The sequence below is a fragment of the Carettochelys insculpta genome, chromosome 4, assembly GCF_033958435.1.
Source record: "Carettochelys insculpta isolate YL-2023 chromosome 4, ASM3395843v1, whole genome shotgun sequence".
NCBI lineage: Eukaryota > Metazoa > Chordata > Testudines > Carettochelyidae > Carettochelys > Carettochelys insculpta.
Genome location: NC_134140.1, coordinates 49810418 through 49824591, shown reverse-complemented (window position 1 = coordinate 49824591; position 14174 = coordinate 49810418). Strand labels below are relative to the sequence as shown.

The 14174-nt window shown below is 39.2% G+C and overlaps 1 protein-coding gene across 14 annotated transcripts in view; it reads right to left on the bottom strand.

Moving 5' to 3' along the window:
• FIP1L1 (factor interacting with PAPOLA and CPSF1) overlaps positions 1-14174 on the bottom strand; it is a 59145-nt gene that overhangs the window by 6973 nt on the left and 37998 nt on the right. For 7 of the 14 annotated variants that reach the window (XM_074992772.1, XM_074992779.1, XM_074992771.1 and 4 more), the window contains 5 exons: positions 11240-11305; positions 10351-10377; positions 9755-9809; positions 7855-7901; positions 776-995 (listed from right to left, as the gene is read on the bottom strand). In XM_074992772.1, the coding sequence (XP_074848873.1) occupies positions 776-995; positions 7855-7901; positions 9755-9809; positions 10351-10377; positions 11240-11305 (415 nt within the window). The remainder of the gene's footprint in view (positions 1-775; positions 996-7854; positions 7902-9754; positions 9810-10350; positions 10378-11239; positions 11306-14174) is intronic. The other 7 variants (XM_074992776.1, XM_074992783.1, XM_074992778.1 and 4 more) reach the window with 3 other exon arrangements.

Sequence of the window (14174 nt, the reverse complement as noted above, 5' to 3'; positions counted from 1 at the left end):
CTCGACCGTTAAGTAAAGTCTGCCATTCCCAAATAGATAGCTTGGACAGAACACTGTTCATTCCCAACCACTCTCCAAACGCCCCAAACTAACCAACCCATTTTTTGCAGGCAGAAATACCCCTGTTTCAAATTAGAGACAACTATATGCAGACACTGTTCTTGGAAAAGTACTGGAAATTCTAACTGTAAAATAAGAGAACCCACAGATTCCAAAGCTGTTTATGGAATCAATGGGTCGAAGAGTTGCTTCTTTCCCTTAGTTTAAATTATATTCTTAATGACTTCAGCCCTGTAAGTAGTCAATGTATAAAGTATATTTTATACTTCTGTATTACATTTGGAAATTTTTGCTATATAGTTTCCAAGAGAAAACAAAGGGAGATGGAGACCACGCTCTCGTCCCAAGAGAACATACAGGTGCATACTAAAGCTGTCTACGCTTGCCCCATAATTCGAAGGGGGCATGGTAATCAGGCTGATGGGAGATTACTAATGAAGTGCTGTGATGGGGAGTAAAGGCACTTCAAAGTGCCCGCAGCTACACAACATACTGACACTTCAAAGTTGCCGCAGGGGAGAATTAGCCTAACGAAGTGCTTCATATTCACTGCAATACTTCATTAGTCATTTCCCATCAGCCTTATTAACATCCACCCCTTCGAAGTATGGGGCAAATGTAGACAAAGTGTAACTGTTTTAAGTGTTCAAGAACATTACCTAATATGGACACAACATTTAAATGAAACATTATAGCTAATTATTTTATTACTAACCTGTTGAAAACACTTGGAGTTGGGCTGTGATCACGCTCCCTCTCTCTCTCTCTGGTTCGTTCACGTTCCCTATCACGATCCCTATCACGATCCCTCTCTCGGTCTCTCTCTCGTTCTCGTTCTCTGTCTTTCTCTCTTCGTGGATAATAATCCCACTGTTTGCTGGTCTCCACGAGACTAGGCCACGAAGGAGCAGAACCTGCAAGGTGCGGAAATGTGACTAAAGAAAAAAATGCTGGTATTAGCAAGAAAAAGATGATAAATGTAATATGATTCACTCTTGAAATGAGAGTTTTGCACAAGCACAATTTTTCTTTTGTAAGTCTATTTTTTTTAGTTGAAACCTCAGATACTCTTCTGTTGCATTCTAATTCCAAAGTACCAATGTACATTTGTTTCTTCAGATAGCTATCATATAAATCATCTGAATTCTAGATTACTACAAATAAAACAGGCATATAAACCCTATTTAAGAAGGGTCAGATTTTTTATTTTAGTAACAGATTAAATTTTGCAAAGCAAGAAAGTAGGAAATGAAGCAGTCAGGCAAACACAGATCTTTTAAATTTTGTGGAAATGCAGTGTAGCCACTATCTCTGAGAAAATGAAATACACTGTTCTTCTGTTGGAGATACTTTGTAAAATACAATATACCTGTTTAGAGAAGAAATATTATAATCAGGCTTCCTGATAAGAAAAGGTCCTCTGGCTCTCTGTAACCAGCAGTGGCATAGAAAGACTTCCTAATACGTTCTGCCAACAGGAAGGCACCAAAATAACTACAGGTTTGGCTTAGTGGCCCAAAGAGAATGATCAATGGTAAGTGGAGCACCTCATTCTGACACTGACTGCTTTATTTTACTGACACACAGCCATGTCTAGAGGGTATATGGTCCCAAAGTCAGGAAATACTGAATGCTTTGTGACCAACTCACTGCATTAGCTTAGGTAAATCAGTTTAACTGTAGTGAGTTACCACTTTTCTCCACCTGTAAAAAAAACAAACACTTATCTAACTCATGTTATGAGGGCAATTTAATAATTGTACAGAGCTTTCAAAAATATAAAGAGTTACATATGTGCACAAAGAAGCAGCACTAAGGGGTTCTGATGAGTTGTGTCCAGTTTTCTTTGTCTAAGATTCCTGTGAATGTGTCCGCAGCAGGGTGCTTGAGCAAAAGTTTAAAACATCCCCAAGGGCTCCAAGAAGTAATACAAAGGTCCTTTGAGTGGGTTGAAGCAGGGCGGGGAGAACTTCATCAATAAAATACTATTTCCAATGACAACCCATACAATGTATAACAGCAGCAGCAGTAGTTATATAGTGCTATACATCTACAAAATGATGAATGTTACTTGATGTCTGACTTCAGAAATATATGGAAATTGAAGAGTTAACAAAACAAAGAAAAAAAACCCAAACCCAAGAACAACAGCGTTTTATTTATTTATTATGCTGCCAAAACTGAAATTTTTCTAAGGACAACAGCCAGAAATAGCATAAAAACAAAAATGGAAAACAAAACAAAACAACATCTGGACTTTAGACTGCTAATTTCCTTAACCTGCCGTGATTTCAACAAGGTACATACGGTCTTCAGAGCTTGAATGCACTGGATGATAGAGCCTATTCTAATTTAAAAATATGAAATTCAATTTTCTAAACTCAATCAATTACATTAAATATAAGTTACAAAACACAAAAGGCACCAATTTTTACTTATTGTGGTATCTACAGCCATGATGATTCTGTCTGCTCTCTCCTATGCAATAACTACCTCCATATCCTGCCAAATAAACCAGAGAAGTATGTCATATGCATCTCAGTGACCTAATCTGACCCGGTGCTCTAATTTCATACAGCTCCAATTGCACCTATTCAGATTTCATCTATAGGTGATCCGAACATCAAAGAAGTTAAAAAATAAAACTACTTTCAAATCTAATCAAGATTAGTATTTTGTCTCTTCTACCAGGAACAAATCTCAGTATTTTATTACGTCTTGATGGATTTGTACTAAACTTCACATTAAAACAGCACCACTCTTCTTTTCTAGATTGGGAGAGAACACCAAATAAAGATTGCTACATGGACATATGCACCCTCCAGGTTGAGTGTAGTATACCAGTCTCCCCTATCCAGGTAAGGAATAAAGCAGACTATGGAGACCATGGCCTCCTTAGGTACCCGTTGAGGTCATTAGGATGAGCCAAAGACCTCTGTTGATCACTGGGATTATGAAATCAAAAACAGAACCTCTTGTTCTGATACTTGGAAGGAACTTCCTCTACTGCCCCCAACCATAACAGCTTCTGGAGCCTCTGAATGAGCACACTTTAGTGAGGTGGGGAGAGGGAGTTTGAAGGGTGTGTGGAAAGGAACTGGAGGGTATAACCATGTAAGATCTTGTCCCTCAGGAGCACCCTCAAAATATTTCTTAATTCCTTGCTTGGAGTGAATTGAGCCCGACTTGGCCGACGATGTTGATGTGGACGGCACGTGTGACACTGCTTTTCTTGGCAGGCTGCTCCTGATGCAATTAGTTCCTCTGACCCAGAGGGTGTTCAAGCCAGACTATTGTCTGGGCTGGGCTGGGGACATACATGCCCAGGGTCTTTAGAATGGTGTGGGGGTCCTTCAGCCTATGAAATTTGGTGTCCATTTGCTCCATAAATAGAGTGTGACCATAAAAAGGAAGGTCCTGAATCAATTGCTGAGTCTGCTGACAGGCAGGAGAGTAGTAACCAATGCATCTGTAGGGTAGCCCCATGCATATGTATGGCTGATATTCTTTGGCATTGCCCATGGTTGCCCCACCTCTCTTGGTTGATTGCTTCTACCACTAAGGAGTCTGGGGCTGGGTGGGTGTATGGGTATTCACGGCACTTTGTGGGTGCGAAGTGGAAATACTTGGAGATGGAGGCAAGGATGAGGTGGTTTGCTAGAGGACATTTGTGATTTTCACAACCCCCACCTGCAGGAGTAAAGCCACTTCGGTGGGCACAGAGGAGCTAGGAGCTCAATACTTCAAAGAGGGCATCTGCCAGCTCCTCTGCATGCAGCTCCATGTTAGAGGAGACCCTTTTGAGGAGTTCCTGGTGTGCTTTTCAATTGTCTTGTGGCACTGAGAGAGAGGAAATTGTGATAGCCTCATCCAGAGAGGATAGGGATGATGCTGGTGCTATGAACGCTGCCCGCTGCCCCCTGCCTTTTTGCAGGGTGACTTACTGACTCTGCTAGAGACTCCTGGGGTGGGGAGAGGGGTGTTTCCTCCTCAGGGACTTGCACGTGGCTTTGTGGGAGCTTGGACACCAGAGGCTGATGGTCTCTCAGACACCCCTGAAACTGACCAAGCAGCCTGGAACAGCTGACTAAATACCCACAGCTTCCTGGGGTACCAGCCAATGTTCCTGCCGCCATGCAGGGAGGTGTGGTAGGGACATCAGTGCCTGACCCAGCAGCAGGGAGCTCTACACTCAATGTCAGCTTCTGAGGTTGCTCTTTCAGTGCCTGGAGACCAGAAGTGCCTCTGAGGATGATAAGTACTGTGGCTTGCGAGGAACTCACTGAGCAGGATAAAATCTCTACCACGGAACCACAAAGATCTCTGGGAATAGGTGGATTGCTGATGGGATCCTAGTGACAGAGGTCTCCTATCGTTCACTTGGTGTTGGCAATCTGAGATGAGACTGGTAGCTAAAGTAAATCTGGCAGCCTGAGGACAAGATCATGAGGACCTATATGGAGGGGACTGATGACACCGTCACCAGAAGAATCCTGGGAGCAGTGCCAAGGTCTCAGAGATACAGGGGACTTGTCCCAGTGCCTATGCCACTAGGCACACACCTCGACAAGTCTGCACCATGGTTCTAACGCATGTTGCCGCAAGTCCTGCCTTTGACTCAAGAGCTAGGGGATCTAATGGATGTTTGGAAAGCCAGCTTCCCAGTATGAGGAGAGCTCTGGTGGAGTGATCCTTCTGATGGGGAACAGGGCTGCTGAGTACATACTCGAAAAGCACCCAACGTGAGCTTATCCTTGGAATTTGACATTGCTGATGTTGGTGCTGGCAGAACAATATGTCATGCACCACCTGCAAGGTTGCTGGGGTCAATGGCATCTGCAAGTGTCAGCGGTATTCGGTGCTTCCCAGTGTAACTGGGCCAGGTGGGATGGGAAGGACTGGACCATTCTACTTGATGTAGGGCCCAACTCCCACACAGAGGTGACAAGCCACCCATCGTGGGTCATAGTTCTCCTCCAACTTCTTTTCCCTTACAGGATGTCAGAGATCATCCACTTCTGATGCCTTCGGTTTGTTGATTGTAGGAGGTGAGGAGGAATGGTGCTGGCCTGAAGATGGCACCAGCAGGCTGCTGTGCAGTTAGCACCATGGAGCTCAAGGCCAACTCTGACCTCTGCACTGGTGCTGGAGTTAGCAACAACTCCATTAGGAGAAACCTAAGGTGACTGTCTCTCTCCTTTTTAATTCGGGTCGTAAACGATTTTCAAATTCAGCACTTACTATTAACCTGCCCCTTGCCAAGATACCTCAAGCAACAGTTGTGTGATTCATTAAAAGACACAGGACACTTGCACTCTTCACGTTTGAAGCTGCTGATTCAATGCATGTCCCATCCCTAGGCTAAGTCCCATGTGGGAAAACTACAAAACTACTATGAAAATGACAACAATAAAGGAACTAATTAAGTAGAACTGTATACAACAAAGGTACTGTACTCACAAAAATGAATGACGAACAAGAATGGATGAAGCTACAGCTGTTACATCTGTCAGCAAGAAGGAACAGAGTGGGAGCAGCATGACTGCACATTCCCCTATGGATACTTCTCAGGGAAAAACTTCTGTCTACAGTGCATGTGGCAAACACATACACCTAACATGGAATGTACCAGAGTAATAGCTCAAAGATAAAACTTGCTTTCCACATTTACCTGACAAAGTCCAAATCTACTGACCTTCAAAGAATGATGTAAAAGCCATCTATTACCAAAATTTCACCGGAGAGAGTTGGTTATGAAATACATGCTGTATCCAAGGCAAATATATTCATTATGAAAACAGCTTATTTTCTGAATACAGTAGATATTGCCAATGAAAAGTGATAAGCACATTTTAGACATTTAGTAAATAACAATTTAATGTATTCTAAAACTAGGAAATAGATCTAAAAGAATTATTAAAATGTACAAGTGGAAAATGACTTAATAAATTATAAATTAATACATAAACTTGACTGCCTCTACTAAATGGAATCAAGAACTAAGATGCTAATTTTCTCCTGCTTTACAGCAATTCTGAGAGAGAGAAATACAGAGATGTCATCCCTGCAACTGTTAAGTTGGCACTTAAAACTTGTATGTGGTATTCTATACTTGGGGAGTTCCCTACAACTCCCATATGCCTCATATTTTTTATATTTTATATATATTTAATGATATTGCACGCACAGCATGACATATATCAGATTATGATTTTTGGCTGAAAGTCACTGTTCTATCTAAATATGTTTAATGCCTATGACATTATGAGACTATGGTATATGGTTGTCACTAAATATTTTGTAAGTTGAGAAGTCAGACAGATATTAGTTACCCAGAGACAACAGCAGGGAAAGTAACTAATGCCTGGGGAGTGTCAAGCAACCATCAATGGCGAATGTTCAGCGAGCGAGTGACAATTCAACAACTCACCTGTATAAGACCACACCAGGTGAACTGCTCAACCTTGCCCACCAGATATACTATAATTGTGTTGTTCAAGCAAACGGACTAAGGGGATGAAGCAGAACACAAGAGGCCCATTCTTCTTTCCTTTCTTTCCCTCACCTATGATGCCAACAATATGCACAGAAGACTGCAAACTCCAACAGAGAAGACTGGTTGTGAGAAAAATTGCCTAAATTAGATGTTGCTCAGTTGAACAGGGTTCAGAGTTTTGACAGCATACTTACATTTTATTTTAGGTAACCAACTCCGACTTTTTGTCGATCACTTAACATGTATATTTTGTATCTATAAACCTGTTTTATAGTCTGTGGGGCCTGCAGACTTGCTGGGCCCCCAGATAAGGCATGTGGGGAGCTTCAGGAAGAAGGCGTGGGTCTGGGGCTAACTTTCCCAGGCAGCACTCAGCACTGCCCAGAACACGTCATACCTACTCCAGGCAGCCTTTAGCGATACCCAGAATGCACTGCTTGTGGCTCCAGCTCCAGCTGCAATAGCAGCAGCTGCCAGGAGCCCTGAGTCCTTTTGAACCAACAAGCCGCAGGACAGTTGTCACCTCCCCTCCTAACCCCCCGCCAAATCAGCAGGCCTGTTTACAATGTATTTTTACCAGTGTGTTTGCATGTAGTGCTCAGTAAATCTGCTCAGATTTACAAAAGCTTCTAAATATTCGCTTTCCATTGATGAAGTGGTGAACTAATTAATAAACTCGGATTGCTCATCTTGAGCAGAACAAGACTATTCCTGAGGTACTGTGCTGGAAGAATTTGGCTGGAGCATGAGAATTTGGCTGTGTGATTCATGAGTGCCTCTGGGAGCATTCATGCAATCTAACTGGTCACAGGGATCCTTATATGCTTGACAAGGTAATAAAAGTATTTGGAGAAGTCTGTTGCTTGTCACTAGCAAAACATTGAGTGAGACAGCTCAGGCTGGAGAGTAACAGGGGCACAGTCCCAGCCTTCAACTGGGGATCCCATCTTACCGTATTTTCACGTCTGTCCATCTGCTTTGATACAGACTGAATTCTACTAGTGTTTGCATGACTTTTAAGGGAAAAAAACCAAACACACTGAAGCAGATCATAGAAATTTCAATTTACAGGACAAAAAATGAACGAACAGGTTGAGCAGGTATTTCCCAAAAGCTGATAATATGAGGTGTTTGCTATTCAGTCATGATAGTACTCACGTTGATCTTCTGCACCACCTTATTTGGACTAATGGATGGATTGCTGCTTATATTTTAATTGAAACTGTGTAGCTATAGCTATTTTAAACAACTGTTAACAAAGCTTAAGTAAAATCCTCAAAGCTGATGACCATACTCACACGGAAATGCACGAGCAGAGCGGCTGTCATAGCCAGAGGAATGACCACTGTTAAAAAGGTAAATAGACAAGTCAGGTTACTGCACACATGTGCACAAAGCCATATACACATTACCTAATTTTACTCTTCACCAGTGGTGGACAACCTGTGACCCATTGGGGTTCTATGTGTGGCCTGCAATGCATTTTGTTTACCATTGCCCATGTGTAGGGTTGCCAGATTTCCTAAAGTGACATGCACGTAAAGCAAGGGCATGTGAAGTGAAGTGTGTGTTGATTGCACACAGCTTTGACTCTAAGAACTGTGAGCTCTCTCTGCATCCAATCAAAGCGCTGCTACTATTCAACCAACACACCCCTCAAATTCTAAGTACCTAAGCGGAGGTTGCAAAAGTACCCTATCTCAGGAGACTGATTTGGTTATGACAATCCTATGGCCCACTGAAATGAAGGAGGGCCACTCATAATGCCTACTCACTAGCCTAGCTTGCCCATCACTGCGCTTTCACAATTCTTAAAAGTATGTAACCAAAAGAGAGTGTTTTTACAGTAGTACGTACGGCTAGCGATGGACAGCAAATCGTATCATATAATTTAAACATATCCCTTTTAAAAGTAACCTACAAAAACAATTAATTGCACTAAACAAATGCAGATATATACTGATGTAGAAAGGATATCTATTTTCCCTTAACTTTCCTATATGTTTTTAAACATTTGTTCCCAAAATGTTTCACATGATATGTAAACTATTCTGTCTTGTCCTCACTGGATTTTCTAGTTCAATATGCTGCTCATATATCAAAAACAGTTACTACTATTGGCAGAAAAATCATACTCCATGCCCAACTACTTGGCAACAAGCAAATTTGTGAATAAAAGCTTCCTCAGATCCTTCCTGTTAAAATAAGTACGTACGGAAGTGAATCCATTTTTTTAAACATATATACGTATAAAAGCAGGTGGGCTTCAAATGGATTGTTCTATAAATATTCTTCTAAATCAATTTCATATTTTCCAGGGCTCCTTTCAGTGGTAGCCAACTTATATAGGTAAAATACAGAGTTTGAAAAGGATGATGTACATATAGGGCTTAAACTCAATTTTCTATAACCTTTGATAAGTTTTATCACTTCCCAGATAGCCTGAATTAATCTATACCTTATTTAACACATTTATTTAAGTTCTACTTTTGTTCTTGAAGACAGCCTCACAGTATAAAAGCCCTTTTGGATCTGTATGTTTTTAAAAATAGAATAATGAAAGCCTTATGTAATGTCTCAACATTTTAGGGTATTTGCCAGAGCAAGAGGTGCAAGTTTCTAATATAAAGTTAAGAATTTTACAAAGTCATATTACACTGAGTAACCAAAATAAATTATTCTCAGAATTCATAAAAATAGCCATAAAAACATAAAACCCAAAGAAACAGAGTCAAGCTAGAAAACACTTAAGACCTTTTCAACAGTTTGCTGGATTGGAATTCATATATATTTGATTTCATTAAGCAATTTTTAACACTGATTGATGAGAATGTAAAACTTTAGGCTGTGCATGACTAATGTTAAAAAAATCATTCAGCTGTTTGATTCTCATCATTGCAGCCTTAATTTTTTTGTGGATAATAAGCATGCTGCTCTATTCTTAAATCTTTGCATCAATATAATGGAATAGGTCGATAGGATGACATATAGCAAAATACTTTATATACAAACATTGGTATCTGCACTAAATCTTTCTGAATTTTTAGACTACAGTAACTTAAAAAAAAAAAGAGAAAACGATGACAAAAGTAGAATTTTTTTCTATATAAGGAACAAATGTTTACTTACTGCATGAATTTTTAAAAGCCCCAGGTTGCCAGAGATGAAAATTAAGAAATGATTTCAAACAAAATTTACCTTTCTATTGTTGGTATAAGAGAGGGTGGTGGACCTCCAGGTGGGGGAGGAAATCCTGAAATATTTAATAAGAAAAAAAAAAAAACAAAAATTGGGTTAAGGATATAATGAAACACTAATTTCAGAAAAGTCAGAGCTGCTGCAAAGAATAACCATCTTTACAGTTAGTGATTATGTAAGCCTGCACAGTACATAACTACCTAATGAAACTTTCAGTGTCTTGATTTCATGTCATAAGTTTTAAAACTTTTAAATATTTTCTATTGTGCTGCAACTCTTGAGAAGTTATCAAGAATGCCTTGCATCAGCACCTCAACAAGTCCCTAAATAATTTTAATGAGCCTTTTTTCTGGGTGGCTGGGGGAGAAATGTAGTTCTCAGGGAAATGTTACATTGGTCCCACAATTAGGAATATTAAAACAGTTCTATCTCCACCTTCTATGGTAACCAGACCTATGCCAACACATATAGTTTTATGTTTATGAACTTTTATCTTGCTATAAACAAGCAGATATATAGGCAACTGCATATTGCACCTTCAAAATTTAAGTTTCACATTATTTAACAATGCTTCAGAAAGTATGTAAATAAGTTACCTGGTGGTGGCACTGTTATTGGTATACCTAAGAAATAAAAATATACGATGTATACTAAGTCAATTTTAGCAATAACTTGTGGTCATTATCAGCAGCACTAATTAAAGTTATGTCATCAAAATGAAGAAAGAAAGTATCTAATTTCCCTGTCCTTAGAGTAAGAATCATGGCATTCACAGTGTTAACAGTCTGACATGTTATCTTGTCTCATGGTATTTGGGGCCTAATTTAAGACTTCAGCTCCTGAGAATTGTTTTCAATTAATACAACAACAACAACACCTGGAAGTTTCTTGGTTTCAAAACTGCAACTAATACCTTGAAAATGCGACCCAAGCACAAGGCAAAAAACACAAGGCAAGTAAAAAATATTCACAGGTGTTTTGTTATTGTTGTACTGGTTGGTTGGTTTTTACTATGTCAAAAAAGGAACTGTAATCTTTTGGGAATAAAGTTAAATTACACAATTCAAACCTCCTTTAAATTCCCAACTAGCCTCAGGTACAACTAGGTTTACTGGAATATGTATTACAAACCTTCACCAAGTACGCATACCTATTTTGGACTCTGATCCAAAGGCTAATGAAGTCAATGAAAAGGCAGACTGATCCTACATCTTAGTGCCCAATCCTGCAAACACTTATAAACATACACAACTTTATGCACAAAAATAGCTCTACTGAGTTTTAAAAGACAAGTTTTTGCAGGATCAGACCAAAATTTTGCAAACTTGGGTGCCTAAAGCTCAACATCTAAATGAGAGCACACTCCCACTAAATGATTTCAATGCAAACCTTTTCACTAATTTCAGGTGGAATTATGGATGCTCATCACATCTCAGAATAAAGATACTTTCCTTAGACATTTAAATATGCATTGAAGTGTCTTACATTTAGGCGTCCAAATTTGAAAACTTTTGCCTGAGGATCTGTGCAGATTGTATTTCTCTCTCAGTTCTATACAAAGGTAAAACAGTATGTTGAAGATTTTGTTTAAAACAAAATTTTGTCTAAAATTATAATTACAAATACTATAACATTTTCTGTTTAATGACAATTTGTTAGTATTTACAGAAAGTCCTCTGAATTATCAAATCATATCTGCTTGAAAAGTTCAGCTCCAATATGAAAGCATCTGCTAACTTATTTTTCACAAGAATCTCGTATGTATGTTTCCAAGAACACTGTAATGGACATTTTTAAAATATAAAAATCTAAAGAAAATGGGGATCATTTGAACCATGTTTCATTTGGACATATTTCAGTAACTGCATTCAGAAATTATTTATTTGCTGGCAAGTTTGTCCGTTCCTTTTGTTTTGTGTGTGGGTGAAATTTAATACAACCCGTCAACACACAGCATTAACACTGAAGATTTAAAATTGTAAGAGTCATAAAAATCAAAAGGTAAAACCTCAAAGTAACGTTATTGGGCCACAATGTGTTTTAAAAAGGCATTCACATCAATAGCAACAATGAGAGTTCAAAAGAGGTCACATGGGCAGTTTGGCATATTTAACAGCAATGTAAGGGTCATTATGGACAACAGTGCTTCCACTAATGAAGTTAGCATCTGTAGAGCTTGACAAGACTCAATTCTCTACCTCATGTTAATCAGAAAGAATGAATGGAAGGGGGCTTTCATCAGCTGTTTGAGGACTTTTAATATGCACACTGAACAAAGCTCAGACCCAATCACATTTACTGACTCCATCCCCCTACTTTCCATGTACAGGTTGAACCTCTCTAATCTGGCATCCTCCAGACCTGACTGGTGCCGAATGAGAGAATTTGCCATGAGGCCAATGTTGTCTAGCAGCATTACCAACACTTTCACTGATTACTGGGCTCTTAAAAGACATTTAGGGATAAATTTCAGCTAAACAACACCACAGAACTCTGAAGCCAAGGACTGGTGGCTGTAAACAAACCTCATGGGACTGTGGGAAACTTGGCCACACTCATGATAAGTGATCGTCCAGCTAACTAAGCTCATGCTAGATATGGACGTTGCTGGACAAGAGCATGCCAGACTACAAATGTTCAACATGTACCAAAAATTTTTATACTATGCTTCTATAGGTAAGGTATCTTCACATTGCAGAGATCAGCATAAAGGTTTTGATTTGGGCGAGACTGACAGAAACTAGAATATGTGTTGTGTGTGGTTCTATTCTAGAACTGAAAGTGCTTATATTGTGAAACAGTGGGGTCTGAGCATATTGTGGCATAAAATGGAAGTACATCTGTGTCAGTCACATTCTGTACTCTTACCAAATTTCCCAATGACTTATGCATGATAGCAGTGTGTTTAAGTATACAAAATGAGAAAGAGTACAGGATAAAAGATACATTAACTGATGCTTGATGTGCTTGCTTTTTAATGATTGAATTGACCAATAATGCATTTCAATAACCTTAATTTTAAGGCAATTAAATTGTTTATATTGTGAAATAACTTGTTCAAAAACAAGAAATGTAAAAGCTAATTTTCCTCTTGAAATAGCAATTGGGAGATGGCAAGATCCAAAAACTTGGTGGCTTTGGAGCTGGAGGTAAGAGAACTTCTAAACTCAAACAAAACTCCTTGACTTCTCGGCTAGGGGGATTAAAAAAACCTGGCAATTCCAGAAAAATCCATTATATCTAGAGATAAAAACCATCAAGATCAGTTAATGCAACTAGACCTTGTAAAATGTGCTGTCTGTTCTACATTCTAACTGTCAGGTTTTCTACACCGACCCTTACTAATAGTTTAGGAATCTGACAGGAAAACAAGCTAGCATTAATGTCATGTTTGAGAGCTCAAGCACCAAGAGATTCAGAAAATATATCAAATGAAGTGCAAGTGGGCAATACAGTAAATTCTGTTTGAACCAGTATTTAAATAGCCAGACTTCTCAATTAACTAGCATTCCATCCTGCTCCAGCCATTGATGCTGCCTCCCCTTCTTACTCTGGCAGCCTATATGATGAGTTTATGAGCAGTCAGCTCCTCCGCCTTCCCACCCAGCATGGAGCGCTGCCCAAAGCAGCTCCACACCCGGCACCCGCCAAACCGCGAGCTGTGCAAGTGGCTCCTGCCATCCTGACCAACAAGGTAAGGTGACAGCAGTTGAGTGGAAGTCACTGCAGGGGGAGCAAAGAGGGGGAACCTGAATGTTGTTATCTGGCATATGTGAAAATCCAGCAACATTCTGGTCCTGGGGCTGCCGGATATGAAAGAGTTTACTGCATTAACTTAATTCGCACACATCGATATTTTCCATTACTATTTTCTTGAAGACTTAACACATTGTGCTTTATCAATATTCATCATTAAATATACTGAAAATACAACTGCTCAGAGATTTTACTATACTACTAGTTTTTTAGAATTCTGACTTACATAGTTGATATTGAAAACTTCACATTGTATAAATGTTGGCTTCTTATACATTATTTGTCACTACTGTACTAAACATTCAAAGGATAAAATAAGTTTTTTCCCACTGTAGGTAATGCTACAACATTTTATTTAATTATGAAAATAATCAATGAACAATTTTTGTACAATTTCGAGAAAAATTACATAACGCACTAGATGATTTACCTGGAACTGCTTAGTCCTTACCTCAACTTTTTTTTTGGGGGGGAGGGGGTGTTGTGGGGGCAGAGGGTAATAAAAGGAAATCGTTATTTAAATGATTGTATTTTTCCAAAAGTGTTATGCTTATGAAGTTAGTTTTCACTTAAGATTTCTTTAAAAAGTGATTGTTAAAATTTGTCCATTTGCTATTTTTAGTAATTTTTTTTAAATTAAGTGTATTTCTTTCTTCATCCATAT